General features: G+C 45.8%; 1 protein-coding gene across 3 annotated transcripts; it reads right to left on the bottom strand.

The window, feature by feature from the left end:
• Positions 1–16,618, bottom strand: ZNF605 (zinc finger protein 605). 3 transcript variants are annotated; one of them, XM_069496899.1, is made up of 5 exons: positions 16,579–16,618; positions 9,336–9,512; positions 6,492–6,612; positions 6,163–6,255; positions 3,942–4,300 (listed from the first exon to the last, which is right to left on the bottom strand). In XM_069496899.1, the coding sequence occupies exons 2-5, from the start codon at positions 9,348–9,350 to the stop codon at positions 4,260–4,262; spliced, it is 270 nt and encodes an 89-aa protein (XP_069353000.1). In that variant the 5' UTR covers positions 9,351–9,512; positions 16,579–16,618; the 3' UTR covers positions 3,942–4,259. The 3 variants fall into 3 exon arrangements, with proteins under 3 accessions (XP_069352998.1, XP_069352999.1, XP_069353000.1); XM_069496897.1 differs by lacking the exons at positions 3,942–4,300; positions 9,336–9,512; positions 16,579–16,618 and adding an exon at positions 1–2,128 and having other exon boundaries at positions 6,492–6,627; XM_069496898.1 differs by lacking the exons at positions 3,942–4,300; positions 6,163–6,255; positions 9,336–9,512; positions 16,579–16,618 and adding an exon at positions 1–2,128 and having other exon boundaries at positions 6,492–6,627.
• Positions 16,619–17,374: the final 756 nt, after the last annotated feature.

Below are 17,374 nucleotides of genomic sequence, written 5' to 3'. Positions count from 1 at the left end.
TGCACTTGTTACAACAACAATAGTTTTCTTTTTCCTATTTAGGTCTTCTAAATGTTTAATAAACTGTGACTTTTGACAGAAAGCTTCTATGTTATCTACTTCTATACTATCACAATACTATCAGTGTTCACCTTGATGAGAAGGCTTTTCTACATTGTCTACCTTTTAAAAAATTCTCTCCTTTCTGAATTTTTTTTAGTGAATTGATCCCCCCATTAACGCTTTTTCAATGGCCACTGCCCCAGTAGGGTTTCTCTCCTATATGTAACCTCAGAAGTGTTAGAAAGCACAACGTCTGATGGAAGATTTTCCACATTCACTGCCTCACAGGGTTTCTATATCATGTGGTTTCTCTGATGTATCATGAGCTGTGACTTCCTGTTGAAGGTGGCCCCACAGTCACTGCACCCATAGTATTTATCTCCTGTGTGAATTCTCTGATGCCTCATGAGGTGTGACTTTCTAGTGAAAGACTTCCCACACTCCCCACATTCGTAGGGCCTCTCTCCTGTATGAATTCTCTGATGTATGACGAGCTGTGCCTTCTCAAAGAAAGCCTTTCCGCAATCACCGCACCCATAGGCTTTCTCACCTGTGTGATTTCGCTGATGCTTAATGAGCTGGACTTTCTGAACAAAGGCTTTCCCGCACTCGCTGCACTCATAGGGTTTCTCCCCTGTATGGATCCTCTGATGCCTAAGGAGCTGGGGCTTCCAGGCAAAAGCTTTCCTGCACGCATCACACTGAAAAGGCTTCTCTCCAGTATGGGTTCTCTGGTGATGAATGAGACTTGACTTCTCACTGAAGGTCTTCCTGCATTCACTGCACTCGTAAGGCTTCTCCCCCGTATGTGTTCTCTGATGTGATATGAGGCTTGACTTCTGGGTGAAGGCTTTCCCACACTGCCCGCATTCGTAGGGTTTCTCCCCAGTGTGAGTTCTCTGATGTGTTAGGAGCTGAGACTTCCCAAAGAAGGTTTTTCCACATTCAACACATCCGTAGGGTTTCTCTCCTAAATGAATTTTCTGATGCCTTACTAACTCTGACTTCTTAAAGAAGGCTTCCTCACAGTCACTGCATCGATAATTCTTCTCTCCTGTATGAGTTATCTGATGCTTAATGAGCTGTGGTTTTCTTATGAAGGCTTCACCACATTCATTGCATTCATAGGGTTTCTCTCCTGTATGAATCCTCTGATGCCTAAGGAGGAGGGAGTTCCTGCTGAAGGCCTTTTTACATTCACTGCAAGCATAAGGTTTCTTCCCTGTGTGAGTCCTATGATGAGTGATAAGCTGTGACTTCCAAAAAAAGGCCTTTCCACAATCGCTACATTTATAGGGTTTCTCTCCTGTATGCATTCTCTGATGGGTAATAAGCTTTAACTTCTGGGAGAAAGCTTTCCCGCACTCACTGCAAGTGTAAGGTTTCTCTATTGTATGGGTTACCTGATGTCTTTTAAGCTGTGACTTCCTGCTGAAGGCTTTTCCACATTCGCTGCACCCGTAGGGCTTCTCTCCAGTATGAGTTCTCTGATGTAAAATGAGCAGTGACTTCCTACTGAAAGCTTTTTGACATTCACCACACCCATATGGTTTTTCTCCTGAATGAGTCCTTTGATGAATAGTGAGCAGTGACTTCTGTGAGAAGGCTTTCCCACATTCACTGCACGGATAGGGCTTCTCTCCCGTATGAGTTCTGTGGTGTATAACAAGCTGTGACTTCTTGTTAAAGACTTTGCCACACTCCATGCACAAATAGACTCCTGTATGTGTTATATGATTTGGAATAAGCCATGACTCTTTACTGCTGGCTTTTCTACATTTATTCCAATTACAGTATCTTATTCCACCATGGGTTCTGTCAGGTTTAACATAAAATGATATTTTCTTATTGAGCTCATCAAGTTTCTTTCTTCCACAGTTACTTTTTGAAACAAGAAAATCAAAAGGATGTTTTAAACTTTTTTCACCTGTGCCACATTTATTGGATCTCATTCCTAAATAAACAAAGTTCATGCTTGAATTAAATATTCTCCCAAAAACATCATATTCGTGGCCACTCTCCATATTTTTAAGCTTGTCTTGATTATCTTGGTGCAGCATTTTGGATTTATTATCTAGCCAGACTTCTAAAAAGGAAAAAAATAAACCATACTGTGTAATTCCCTCAGTGATTATGCTTATTGAGTAAAGCTTCTGAAATGGAGCCAGGATCCCAGTGCCAAAAAAATAAATAAATAAATAAAAAATCCCTCAAATAATGTCTACTTACTGGGCATTGAAAATTTTAACAGAAATGAAAATGAATTTAAAAATTATAATTACTTAAATATACAAACTTCTACATAAGAAAAAAAAATGAAATATACTCAAGAAAGAGCAATCACGAGATAAAAGAATCTGGAGTAATTTCTAATTAAATACCGGGGTGATTAATTTACCTATTCAACAATAATCTATACATATCTACTATGTGTCCATAACTTTATTAATAGCAGAAGATCAGTCAAGAAGACAAGTATGCTACCATCAGAGAGCTTCACAACAGAGTTAAGAATGCAAATAAAAAGAACACAAAAGAGCAACATTAGTGTACATTGTTGAATGATATAAAAGAAGAGATACTGGGCCGGGCGCGGTGGCTCACGCCTGTAATCCTAGCACTCTGGGAGGCCGAGGTGGGCGGATCGTTTGAGCTCAGGAGTTCGAGACCAGCCTGAGCAAGAGCGAGACCCCACCTCTACTAAAAATAGAAAGAAATTATATGGACAGCTAAAAATATATATAGAAAAAATTAGCCGGGCATGGTGGCGCATGCCTGTAGTCCCAGCTACTCGGGAGGCTGAGGCGGTAGGATCGCTTGAGCTCAGGAGTTTGAGGTTGCTGTGAGCTAGGCTGACGCCACGGCACTCACTCTAGCCTGGGCAACAGAGTGAGACTCTGTCTCAAAAAAAAAAAAAAAAAAAAAAAAAAAAAAAGAAGAGATACTGGATATGATACAGAATGAATGTAGGATATCAATTTTATACCTGAAAGATAATAATATTAATTTTCTGTACTACTGTTACATTTAAAAACATTCTCATTCAAGATTATTACCTGAATCACTGATGTCCATACTCACCATCACCAAAGCTACTTTTTGGTATTATCCGAGTTCTCTGGAGCTCAGCATCAACACTTTATTTAAGTTTCTTAACATTCATCCTTTTTTAATTGGATCTATAATTGAATCTAGAATCTCTACATTAAATACATAATGCTATCCATGGAAATCATTCCAAACCAGAACAATTTTTTGAATAACATTAGGACAGATTTTTTTCACCCCGTGAGTACAATTTTTTGTGATATCCACAACATGACCATTTATTGAATATTTTAAAGTGATCTTTTAAAGGTTTGTTTACTTTACTTTTTGATAATTTTTAATAGCAATTGTGTGGTAATATTTCCAGGAAATATTCTGCAAGATGAAAGAGTTGGCAAGTCTCAAATATAAAACAACTAACTCTTTCCTGAGGGATAATTACTTTGGGGAAAAAAGCCTCATCTAGTTCTCAGATATCAGAATTTCAGAGGAAGCACCAACCAGAGCTGCTGATAAGGAGAAGAATGAAAGGAAGACTCAATGTCTTGGGCATAAGTGGAGATGATAATATTATTCACTGAGATGAAAAAGACTATGGAAACAAGTTCGGAGATCAAAAGCAGAGTCAGATGTAGACAAAGTGTGAGATCCACTTGAAGAGTTTAGAGAAAATTATTTTATGAAATATAGAAACAAAGAAAAATAATTCTAAATTAAAATATAACCAAGAAATAAGATTAAGAAATGTTTATCCATATTCATGAATTAAATGATATCAAACAATAATAAGGTAGTTCGTCTATAGACTTAAAGGTTTAGATATTAAATTGTGTCAAAAAAATCTTTTAAGAAAATTTTAAAATCTTGTTATTTTGGAAAACAGGTGGGCCACCTTTCATCGGTACTATACAGAGGTACATGTCTATTTCTCCACTCTCTGTTTCTGTCTCATCGTGGGCCACGCAACTTTCACCTCATCCTGTTTCTCCAAACTGATATTCCTACTTCCAGTCTGTGTTTCAATTCTAGTCTCAAGTAATCTTCATAAAACGTGATCAGGCCTTTTCATGCCCCTGCTCTCTGTGACAAACTCACACTGTTACCATGGCACACGTGCCCTTGCACGACGTGGTTTCTTCCAACCTCTCCAGCTTCATCTCATAACACTCTCACTCACCACTCCTCAGCCACACTGGATTCCTTCCCGCTCCTGTGATCACAAAGACATTTTCTGCCTTAGGATCTTCGCATTAGCTGTTCCTTTTATCTGGTATTTCCTCCCAGTTTTTAGCAAGCCTGGTTCATTCAGGTCTAAAGATCATTTTGGTGGCACACTAACAAATATGCTGCCTGTTTCCTTCATAGTATTTACCAAATAGGCAACCCTCTGACTTCTGCCGCTTCCACGAGAATGTAAACCCCATGAAGGCAGAAAACAGGTTTGTGTTCTTCACCGGGTTCATCCCCACCACATGGCCCATAACGAGGCTCAGTACTTGTGGGATAAACACTGGCCACTTATCACGGTATTTCTAAAGCAGTTCCTTTCTGTATCATTAATCTTGATAATTGACTTTGCACTTTAACACAAATGTTTCATGTTCAAATACTAAATTATTGAATATTTTATGTTTTTTTATTTTCTTCTAAATTAAAATTCTATGCTTCTACAAGGTTATCTCATGACTCTCATATCCTTTCAATTCCTCTCATTCCACATAAGAACAGTGGTTCTAAATTAATGGGGGAACATAAAATCTATCTTCACAGCTTTTCCAAACTACACATATTCAGACCCAATAAACCATGTGACTGGTGCCTCTACATACGTAATTTATTTCCCATGGTGAGCTGATACACACGTTTAGATGGAAACCTTTGTAATGAAGAGATATTTGATAAGTAAGAAGGATCTGCCTTACCTGGCTCCACAATAACCAAGTAATTAAATATTTCATAATTACACACCACAAATTCCATAGAGAACAGAGAAGTTAGTGGCCATCTTCCTCTGTGGGATAAAACCTTAGGACAGAATTGTTTTAGGAATTGCAGATAATGTCTGATCAGGCCTGAGTTCCTATAATGTAGATGCTAAGTGGGTAAAGATTTTAGAAAAGGCTGGAAGTCAAGGAATACTCACTGGAGGTGAAACAAGAGCTCACTCTGAAAAGAGGGGTAGTGTCTCTAAACAGGGAAAGCACACCACAGTCAAAGGCCCTGGTGCAGAGAAAAATGTATGAAAGGCATTAAGGAAGAAACTCATTCAAATGGAGTTAACTACGGCTTTTGGACACAAAAGAAGAACTGGGCAAATAAGATGTTGCCACACCAGGAGGTCCTTCAACATAAAATGGAGTTTAAAAACCACATAGCAGGTAGTGGGGGCTCACGCCCACCAGGCTACTTGATGGGATGAGTGAGAAGCACTGGGGAAGCCAGACGTCAAATGCACCAGAAAGATGCACCGGACGCTGACTTCAAAGTTGTTCGTCGGCACAGAGTACGGGGACGAGCAGAATCTCCTTCCTATATTTAAGGTATTACATTTCTATTCTATATCCATGGATTCACATTCTACTCTCCCTGTGGGTTTAAAACGGAAATCTGTCAAATTATTGGAAGAAGAGAAAAGTAGTAATAAGTTAAAAGAGTTTTAAATTAAAATAAACTTAAAGGCAATCAGTGTTATCTAAAACAAGAAGAAAATTACGAATCCTTAAAGAGGAGGAAACAAGCCCATCTCCCAAGGAATGGAGACTAAAGAAGGGAACAAGCAGCCCCTCGTGCAAGAAAGCAGGGTCCTATGTGACTGGCCATCGACCCGCACCGGTGAGCAGGGATACATTTTATCATGAGCTCCACGCAAAGAAGACACATCCCCACATGGAGACCAGGACACAGAGCATGTTAGTTAAAATTCATGAAAAACTCATGTCACCAGTCTTGAGTCAAATGTAAAGATTATGGAACTTGAAGTGCAGTTTTATGAACAAATTTCAAAAGTGCCCATGTGTCACCAAAAACCTGAGATTTAATTTTCACTGTATCCCGTACCTGATTATTTCTCACCTGAAAGGTTCTGACTCAGAATTTCCTCATCTATCATCCATGCCTCTTCTGGCTCCGGTTTGCAAAGCCCATCGGGTCTGACAATTTGACAACCTGTTGATTGGAAACACAGAGGACTTGGACCCAACTGCTTGGGCTGAGAGACCTGTAAATATGAAGACTGTTTTATTACAAAGGCTGGAAAATGAAGCAAGTGAATAAAAATCTTTCAATTTGGCATCGAAGTCAAACAATTGTTGACACCTGAAACACGTATCTAAAATCAATAAATCCCCCAGGGGCCCCAGTTTCTGGGCACACACTCGATTATACGAGAAGAATCTTCTTACCCAAGAAAACCAGATGGCTGTAGTTCTCCAGCATCACATCTCTGTACAAGTTCTTCTGCGTAGGCTCCAGAAGCTGCCACTCCTCCCACGTGAAATCCACGGCCACATCCTCAAATGATATCTGCAAAGGCACCATCTCCGTCAAAGGCGAAGTGACGCTCACCAGGTCCTACAGAACACAGGCTTCCTCCCCCATCCGCGGCGCAGCCTCCGAGACGCCCCGGGACGTCTGACTCCTGGTATCCATCCACCCTTCCTGAGTGTGAGCTGGACTTACTGACTCACTTCCGCTGAATAGAACAGGGCAAAGTGACAGGATGTCACGTCCAAGATCGGGTTATAAAAGAATGTCACTTCCACCTTGGGGGCTCTCTCTTGCTCTCTGTGGGGGGTCTGGCCACCATGTTGGGAGGCAGCCGGGTAGAGAGGCCCACGGTGGCTGCCAACAGCCATGAGAATGAGCCTGAAGGGGACCATCTCCCTATCACACCTTGAGATGACCGCAGCTCTCTCAGTATCTCGATTACTGCACCACGTGAGACCCTGAACCAGAACCAACTGGGTAAGCAACTGGCAGACTCCTCAACCACAGAAACTGTGAGATAAATGTTTGCTGTTTTTAGACACTGAGGTTTCAGGTAATTTGCTACACAACAATGGATAACTATTAATAAAACAATATCCTAATCTGGCATTATGCTTTGATGAAGAAATAAAAATGTTATTAAAATATTTATCGTTGTGAATTCATTCACCCATGTACCCATCCTTTGAATAAGAAATTAGAATAGGTTGTCTTTAAATAAGTACAGTGCTTCTCAAAGTAGGTGTCATGGGTATTTGAGAACAGTTCTTAGCCCCACGCAGTGTAAGACCTTCAGCATGCCTGGCCTCCACCTTCTAAATGACAGTAACATCTTAGCCACTGTCAAAACCAAACCACATGTACATATTTACAACACTCTCCTCCCTCTGGAGGTGGTTCTGCTCAAGTAAGAATAAACAGCCAGCTCTTTTAGATGTTTTCTAACACACATATATTGAGCAATTAAGGTTCCAGGAACTGTATCATTACGGTACTAGAAATAAAAATATGAGTGGAAGAAAAACCATGTTCTCAAATACTTTTCAGTCTTTTCAGGCCAGAGGTAACAAGGTGTTACAGGGGCAATGAAATAAGAATTCACAGAATATGGGGACAAAACAGGGGTAACAATATTGGATGTGAGAACACTGGGTTAGGTGCCATGAGGATGGTGCGACAGCCCTGGTTACTGCGGGGTATGGGGAAAGGACATGCCTGAGGCAGCAGTGTGAGCAAAGGCGTGAAAACATGTTTTCTTCGTGTTCAGGAATATAAAGGAGGGCATGGGAGAGTCGTGGTCTCTTTTAAAGTGAGCTGAAACTGAGAGAGGTAAGCAGAGGCCAGCTTTCACCCGAATTCAGGTAAATTTGAACATTCTACCTCAACAGCTACAAAGGACACAGAAGAAAGGAGAAAAGCTTAGAGCAAGTCCAAGAATAGAGGCATCATAAGATATCTTCCCTCACAAAGCTGGAACCCCAGAGGAGTACTCAGTGTTTGGATCAATGAAAAACAAACACCAGAGAAAATTAACTGCTTGCCTCAAACCTTGGTGTTACAAGAAGTGGTAAAAAATTGTCCCCTGAGAATTCATAATAATAAGCTAGATTTCTATGGGCGTATGGGTTGAATTCATAATAAGGTTTTTTACAAAAACCTTAAGCATAGAAAGTTTTGAAGTGGTTTGGGGTTGGAAGTGCATTCAGATATCTGGCAGAATCAAATGCATATTCTGTCTAGAGAAAGAGATCCAAATAATTCCCACAACTAAAGTTTCAAGAAAAATGAATGCAGAGTAAAAAAGAAATCAGAATGTACACAGAAATAAACCATCATGAGAGAAATAAAATAAAAAATAAGCAGCAGAGATACATGAAGACTTGAGATATTTCAACTTTCAGCACAGACTATAAAAGAAATACCTTTAATATATTCAAAGACACAAAAGAGGCTAATGAAAGGATGAAAAAGGATGAAAGGACTATACAAATGCATAAGCAGATGTGAAAAGAACCACATAGAACTCTTCGAAAGAAAGATCAATTCTGTCTGATGATTTAGATTTTTTTCCTAAAACTGGAATCTAGGAAGGACGTATACTCTGCCTCAGTCCGAGTTCTCCTTTAGATTCACGCCCTGGGCTGACACCGAGGACCTCTGTAACTGCGGCTCCCAACCCCGACCGGTCCCTGGCCTGTTAGGAAAACAGGGCCGCACACCACCGCCTGAGCTCCGCCGCCCCCATCCGTAGAAAAATTGTCTTCTGTGGAACTGGTCCCTGGTGCCAAAAAAGGCTGGGGACAGCTGCTCTCTAAGACACAGGCCTAGGAAATGTGTTTGTTTATTCACTACAGGTTGCTATTTAGGACCTTGTCCACTATACCACCTGTGTAAATAGTTACCAAAATGTTTTCTTTATGTGTAATTACCAGGAAATGTTTGCTTCTCCACAGTGATTGGGCTGCTTTTTCCTTTTGACAGAGGACACCACCTGACTACTCCTGTTACCGTTTATATTATAGCTTCTGGGAAAACCTGAGAAAAGCCTGGAGCTCAGCTCCGCAACAATGAAGTGTCCTGCTTTTTATTTGTCTATGTTCCAAGTTCCAACTCTTCTTTACGATTCTATAATCTACTTTGTGCTTCTTTTGACATCTTTCCAAATTTATATTTTCTCTTACTTAAATGTATTGAGACCTTTCTGTTTGTGGCAGATTCCTGTAGGCCTCATCACATCCACGGAAAACCAGATAACTCACCTGTGACTCGATCATTTTCTGCTACTCTTGGGAAATCTCTGTTTCGTGATTTCTCTCCGTCCTGACACTCTGCGGGGAGGCTTCTGGTCAAAGGTCTGTAAACTGAGGCTGCATCCTTGGTCTTGTGGCCTCCTCTTTCTTATCTCACATGAACTGCATTGTCCTGAGAGGCAGGGCCTGTGGAGGCAGTGGAAATTTCATTTTAGATGATGTAATTAATTTGGGAACCTAAATCTTGGTTTTCTCTTGCTGGGAACTCAGATCATTTAAAGCCTCAGACCAGATGTCTGGTGGACTCACACCAGGGCCGGGGGTAAGACAGGGTGGAATGAGCTGCTGGCTTGTCTCAGCGTCTGGGCCAGGTCTACACACTGCACTCAGCAGCCCTGGTTCCTACCCATAAATGCCGGACTGAAGCCACTCCCCTCACTGGTTCAAGCAGACACCCCAGGAGGGCACCACACACCCAAGTGCTCGGCAGAGACCTCAAGAAACACTGCACATGCAACAAAAACTCGCTCATTCTGCTGCACTATTGTCTGGAGGCACCTCAATTATTTGCATAGGTGCTACAGAGTAAAATGCAAACCGAAAAGGACTTTTAGATCAAGACAGTGAATTATCCTAGGGTTTTGGCTCCCTACCCTCAAATCAGCCCTGGAACAAAAGAAAAACATAGGTCAGAGGAACCAATAGCAATAGTAAGAAAAAGAAACAGAGAAAGAGACACCGGGGCAGACTGCAGGCTGTGGTGAAGTTTACGGGTAGGTTTGGGGCCGAGCGGGGCGGCTGAAAGGTCTACAGCAGACGGCAGCCAGACAGAGGTCCAGGGAAACCTTTTATGTTACCTCGTTCTCAGTTCCCATCGGGACAAACACTGCCTGCACTTCCTCTCAGAAATCAGGAGCCCTAGGTTTCCAAGGGCAACTGAGGCAGATCAGAATGAAACCATCCGTGTTAAAATAGTGTAGAGCCTCAAGGTGTAAATAGTAATCAAAGGTTGAGTTTTATAAAATTATAGCCAGAAGTTAATCAGCCCTGTTCCCTAACTTCCTTGCCGCTGTAACTGGCCACTGCCTAATGGCACTGTCCTCCCCGACAGGCACACGATCTGTGACTCCGGCCAAACTCCCTTTAAAAACCCTTTCTCCCGCATCCTCAGGGAGACGGATTTGAAAAATTTCTCCCATCTCCTCACAGGCGCCTGTGACAATACAACTCCTTCTCTGCTGTGACCCGGGTGTCTGGGCGTGTGGGCCCCTCCTGAGCAGCGGCAAGGAGCCTGGCTGGGCTGTGACAAGAACCCTGCTGAACGAAGGGATGTGGAGCGGGCTGGGACCGCCCAGCTGTAACGGGATCCGCCGCTCCACCTAAAAGTAACCACTGACTCTTTCTCGCACGACGCCTAGTTCTGTGCTTGCTTAATAATTCCAGGAACTGGCTTTGGGCAGGTAACCACAAAGCCCCCTAGATAGTGCTGAGCAGTTAACCTGCGATTCCTTTTGACCTTGCTGACGCCAGCCAGACCGCCAGGTGGCCCGTGACTCAAGGTGACCGTCAGAAGAAACAAATGCAGCCCTGCCCGTGGCCAGCCCCTCCAGGCCTTCTGCTTTGAAAGCCCTTCCTGAGACTGAGGAGCTTGGGACGGCCTCTGAGACGCTGGCGTCTCTCTCGAAATAAACCCGCTTGTCCTCTCCCCGTCCTGGACTCCTGAGTTTGGCCTGTTAAGCAGCAGGAGGCTGCGCCGACTTTTGGCTACACAACAGCATCCCAGGCTGGTGCACAGCAACCACGGAGGAGCGGCTTGGCGGGGGCAGGACGCGAGTAGCCCGGGTCTCTCGGGGTCTGCACGCCCTGGGGCCCCTGAGTGCCTCTCTGCTTCAACTCACCAGAAGTTTCAGAGACTTGGGCCTGGCCTTTAGCCCTTCCCTACGGCACATCACCAGAGTATGTAGGAGAGCAACTAACACTCCCAGGGGAATGTAAACTCACAGACCTATGAGGGCAAATATAGGTTTAAAAGAAGGATAAAGCCCTAATTCTCCCCTCATGCAAAAAAGGGAAAGAGACTTGTCCCTGCTTTTCTTTCTTTTTTTTTTTTTTTAGAGCATTTACTTTAGAAAACTTGTAAATTCTGTGAACTAAAATAAAATTTTAAGCCCCCCCCCCACAGCTGACGGAATGGACCCCCTCTTGGCCAAGGGGACCCCAGAAATACCCTGAAGCGGAGCTGCTGGCTGTGAGAAGGGAGGTCAGACAGCCTCGTGGTGCCCACTTCTTGGCTTGTCCTCTGTGACTCACAACAGGCCTCAGGCCATGCGGGACACAGCTCCAACCACACCTGCAGGTCCTCAGTTTACTCAGCAGATCACTGGAGTCTGGGTACACGTCTGGCGGCTTGTCTCTGATTAACAGACTTCCTTATCTCAAACATTCCAAGCTTTTAGACAAAGCTTCCTTTCTTTAACCGATCACAAATCGGAGAATCTTTGAACCCACCTAACCTGTAAGCCCCTGCCCAGAGACGTCCTGCCTTTTGGGGCCAAACCAATGCACACCTTCCATGCCCTGATTTGTGGCTTTATGTGTAATTCCTGTCTCCCTGAAATGTACGAAACCAGACTGTGACCCAACCACGGGGAGACCATTTGCTCAGGGCCTCTTGGGCATGACTCTCCGGACCGTGGTCACACATATTAGGCTCAGAATAAACCTCTTTAAATTATTTTAAGGAGTTTGGGTTCTTTTCCACTGACAATTCTTGCTCTGCCCCTTTGAGATATATATAAATCTTTTTTAAAGGTAAAAAAGCCTTTTGCCAATTTAATGACCCAGGGACGATTTTCTCAGGGACCAGGGAGCCATCTCTTTGAAAACATCATGGAACATATCACCCCCATCTCCCAGTTTCTGTGGGCAGGTAGGAGCCTAACTTCAGCAGCACTGCTCCAGCTTGTAAACCTGCCTCCTGTCACAAAGACCTGAGAAGCTTATTTTTCCTTTGGATAAAGACAATTAGCAAACACAGACAACCAGCCTGATTACCAGGTGAATTTAGGATGAACTGTGTGACAGATGGTGCTGCCAAATCTTACATGAGGACTAGTTGCTTCTCTTGAACAACCCACGTGTGTGGTGGGTTGTATGTGCCAGGTTACAGGAAGGGATAAGAGTTCTTTCTGTCTTGGCAATCTTTTCAGCAAATTGCCTGTGACGCGCATGACAGTCTAGTTTAATTTGTATTCAGTAATAAAACTATTTTTCTTTCTTCTCTACTTTTGTGGAGAGGTTTTCCAGGTTGGTAGATTTGGGTTTTAATTATTTCCTCAACAGGCCAAGCAACCAGATAACTGAGTATAACTCCTATTTTAAAAACCTTTAAAAGACCACAGACTACACAACAGATACCATTTTGTGGGATAGTTAAAAACCACAGTTTGGAAAGACTGGCTGAATTTTGAATTCTGACCCAAAACAGTGGCGGAGGGCAGAGCAAGGACACCCAGCGCAGGAAGGAGTCCTAGGAGAAGTGGGAAGGGAGTGGCCTGGGGTTTCCCCATTCATGGGAATGTCATCAAGGTCAGCTTCCCTGAGTAAAGCAGACACTTTCTAGTCCACGGTGTGAAGGGCATGTGGCTTGAGGCAGATCTCTCAAGAGAAAACAAAAACATCCTGGAAGAGCCCAGAGAGCAACATCAAAGGAAAAGCGGCTCCCCCAGGATGCCTGGGAAGCTCCTTCAGGCTTGTGGGCACAGAGCTCAGGGGGTCTCAAGACTCGAGGATGCCCAGAGAGGAGCCCTGGCTGACAAACGAACCCCAGAGTTATTGCCATCCAGGCCTGGGGTCCCTGAGATCAAGGCCCACCCACCCTGGAAGCTTCTATTTAGTTCGGGCCCTTGCTTAGTTGGTGCAGGTCTCCGGCCGTCTCCCCTGGCACCGGGAGGTGCCTGCTGTCCTGACATCCAAAAGCAGTCGCCTGGCTTCCCCTCAGGGTCCTGAAGTATTTACTCTCCCTGCTCGCAGCTTCACATCAAGTCTTCCTCTCTCACCCACATGTACACACTCACACAGACACACACTCAAATATACACAGACACACACTCATGTATACACACATTCACACAGACACACACACTCATACATACACACACTTATACATACATACACACACTCACACATACACACTCACTCATACATACAGACACTCAGACACATACATACACACACTCACACACTCACATACATACACACGCTCATACATCACACACTCACACATACACTCACTCAAAAATACACACACACACTCAGACACACATACATACACATACTCACTCATACATACACACTCAGACACACATACATACACACACTCACTAACTCATACACACACTCACTCAGACACGCACTCATACATACACACACTCAGACACACACTCAAACATACACACACTCACTCAGATACATACTCACTCAGACACACACACACTCACACACATACATACATAAATATGCATACTCACAGACACACACATACTCACAGACATATGCATACTCACACAGACACATTCACAGAGGCATACACATACTCACACATACACATACTCACACAAGCATTAACCCAGTCAGACATACACACATATGCATACTCAGAGGCACATACACTCTCAGATACATATACACTCAGGCAAACACACTCACATAAACATACACACACAGACACACATATGCATACTCACAGACACATACACACAAGCATATACTTACACACACTCTCACATACATATACACTCATGCAGACAAACACACTCACTCTCTCATGGACATACACACACAGACACACTCTCACACCGACATACACATACATATGCATACTCACAGACACATACACTAACACACACGCACACTCATACATTACACACATATACACTCATATATCTACACACATTACACACACGCACACTCATACATACACTCACATACATATACACGCTCACACATACATACACACACAACATACGCTCACACTGTCTCATTTATTGGCCAGGAAAGCACTGTTTGCTGAATGCCTGTTACACACCAGGCGCTGTTCAGGGCACATGGAAGAGACAACTAACCAAGATAGACATGGTGGTCCCCACCCTCTAGAAAATACATTCTAGAGCGGGAAAAGGATAGGTAAATAAAATAACCTCAGACTGCGGTAGTGCTCAGAAGAAATTTTGGCTGCGACAGCCTAACGGGTGGGTGAAAGACAGCCCTTCCGGATGGTCAGAGCCTCCTGGAGGCCTCGCTGGGCTGAGCCCCGACGGAGGGGAGCCAGCCGGGGCGGCCTTGCAGGGACCACCCGCTCAGGGCACTCCCGCGCACAGGCTGGCGCTGCGGGGAGCGGAGGTGGCCGCAGCAGAGGGCCATGAGCAGAGCACAGAAGGGGAGGGTCTGAAAGCCAATGGGGCCACTGAGAACTTTTAAAAACGCAAATATTCAGGTAAAAGGAATATCAACAAGCACATGATACAGTGCGGGGGGTGGGGGGGAGGACAAAAAATACGGTTAACGGAAGTCGCCATGTGAGAGACCTGCCAAGACACGACCAACACTTACTCAGACCTGCCTTCAAACCCAGACGTGCCCCGCGCCAGTCCCTCGATCACCGCACGCCCCGCAGACACTCGACCGGGCCCAGCACCGCACACCCCACACTCCGCGCACACCGCGCACACCCCGCACACCGCGCACACCGCGCACACCCCGCACACCGCGCACACCGCGCACACCGCGCACACCGCGCACACCGCGCACACCCCGCACACCCCGCACACCGCGCACACCGCGCACACCCCGCACACCGCGCACACCCCGCACACCCCGCACACCCCGCACACCCCGCACACCGCGCACACCGCGCACACCCCGCACACCGCGCACACCGCGCACACCCCGCACACCCCGCACACCCCGCACACCCCGCACACCGCGCACACCGCGCACACCCCGCACACCGCGCACACCGCGCACACCCCGCACACCGCGCACACCGCGCACACCCCGCACACCGCGCACACCCCGCACACCGCGCACACCGCGCACACCCCGCACACCCCGCACACCCCGCACACCGCGCACACCCCGCACACCGCGCACACCGCGCACACCCCGCACACCGCGCACACCCCGCACACCCCGCACACCGCGCACACCGCGCACACCCCGCACACCCCGCACACCCACACGCTCTCCAGCGTTCGCGCGCCCCAAGTTTGGGTAACAAGCATTTGGTTGCGCCTGATCAGCGGGGACAAGTCGCTCAGCTAAACCATCGACCAGGCAAGGAATGAAAATTTGGAGGATCTGTGTCTGGCCTTGTCACGGGTAAACAAGGGGCATGTCTGGAACTTATCTAGGTCACTGGGGGAAGGGGGTTCTTCGCAGTGAGCAGTTTCCTGGAACACAGAAGGGTGGGAGACCTAACCCTTCTGTTGTCCAGGCGCACAGGGCTCAGCTAAAATCCAACAACGTCAAGATCAACAGGCGGGAAGTTAACGAAATCCACAATCTAACGAGCTGAGTCCTCTTAAATCCCTCCCAAACAGGCCCCCACAGAAACTTTACCATCCACCCACTGACCTCCAAACGCCACCCCAAAGCACCCAAATCACTGATCACCAGAGTCCTAATTATTCCTGCAGACAGACCCTCACCTTGTATCCCCAGGGGCTCAGCCCGGCTGCGGCTCGGCGCTAACCCCCTACAAACCGACTCCCCCGAACCCCCTCAATGAGTCGCCCATTTAATTCCCTCCACCGGCCTCAGAGACACTCGTCCCCTCTCGAGACTCAGACTACTGATTTTCACACTTTCCAATATCCGACCCTCAAGCATCCCCAAATTAATCAACTCTAGTCACCCCCGCAGTCCCCGCGTCACCCGCCCCACAAGCTGCCCCGCCACCGACCCCGGGCTCCCCCGCGACATCACATTCACTGCCCCAGTCGTCGCCGGCCCCACAAACCCCGGCCCCCCATCCCGCCCCGCCCCCCGCGCGCCCCAGGGCTCCCGCCCCCGGGACCCAGGTCAGCGCATGCGCCGCGGGACCGCCCCGCGGGCCCCCCTCGCACCCGGTTCCGCAGCAGGTTCGTGCGCGCGCCGGGGTCACCGCGAGCCCCGGGCAGACAGAGAGGCCGCCCCCGCCCCCGTCCCCGTCCCCGCCGCCCGGCCATGCCACTCCCGTCCCACACACCCTTACCCCTCAGGCCTCGCGGTGCGGACGGACGCGGCCGACGGCGGAAGCGTCCGCGCAGAACTACATTTCCCAGAGCCCCGCTCGCCCCGAAACTGCGTTTCCCAGAGGGCCCCGCGGGCCACCGGGCCGACTCTCGGGCTTCCGGTCGGTGCGGGCCACGCGCCTCCTGGGTCTGGGCGTCCGGGGGCCGGGAGGAAACTTCAGCTTTTCGACTTTGATAACAGATGTAAGTAATACAGGTGAACTTTTGTACATCAGTCCGGCAGTACTGAACAAAAAGATTGAAAATAGGTGAAATGGGGCATTTAGGGGCAAATAAAATACAGTTATGGAAAGAAAAGAAAATTAATGAGTATAAAAGCAGAAAGAAAGGAATTAAAGTAAAATAAAAGATAAACTTATAAATGCAGTCTTTAAAAAAATTATACATAAGCATATACTAAAATTTTTTTATCAAAAAATGGAGAGACAGGAAAAACGCACAATTGACAATAGAAAAAATGGAAATAGCCATAAAGAGGAAATTAAAATATTTGTGAAATATTTTGTTCAATTTTGTGTTAGTAAATTTGGAGCCTAATGAAATAAATGATGTAAAGGAATAGTTAACTAACTTAAGAAAACAATATCTTTTTAGACCTAAAGCAGTGGTAAATTTAAAAACATTCCAACTCCAGGCACATACGTTTTAATTGGTGAACCCTCCACACTTTCAAATAGTATAAATCTTTCCAAAAAATTTCCAGAAAAATCGGGAAAGAACATAAAACTTTCTCAATACAAAGCTTGCAAAATACGT

Source organism: Eulemur rufifrons, chromosome 21, assembly GCF_041146395.1.
Source record: "Eulemur rufifrons isolate Redbay chromosome 21, OSU_ERuf_1, whole genome shotgun sequence".
In the NCBI taxonomy this organism is placed as follows: Eukaryota; Metazoa; Chordata; class Mammalia; order Primates; family Lemuridae; genus Eulemur; species Eulemur rufifrons.
This window is presented reverse-complemented; position numbering and strand designations above follow the sequence as displayed.

Excerpts from the sequence above, each read along its gene's own strand:
- ZNF605 (XM_069496897.1), bottom strand. The coding sequence starts at position 6,627 with ATGGTGCCTTTGCAGATATCATTTGAGGATGTGGCCGTGGATTTCACG. Across the intron at positions 6,256-6,491 it reads CAGCCATCTGGTTTTCTTGG|GTTGTCAAATTGTCAGACCC; the intron begins GTAAGAAGATTC and ends TCCAATCAACAG. Across the intron at positions 2,129-6,162 it reads TCTGAGTCAGAACCTTTCAG|AAGTCTGGCTAGATAATAAA; the intron begins GTGAGAAATAAT and ends TTTCCTTTTTAG.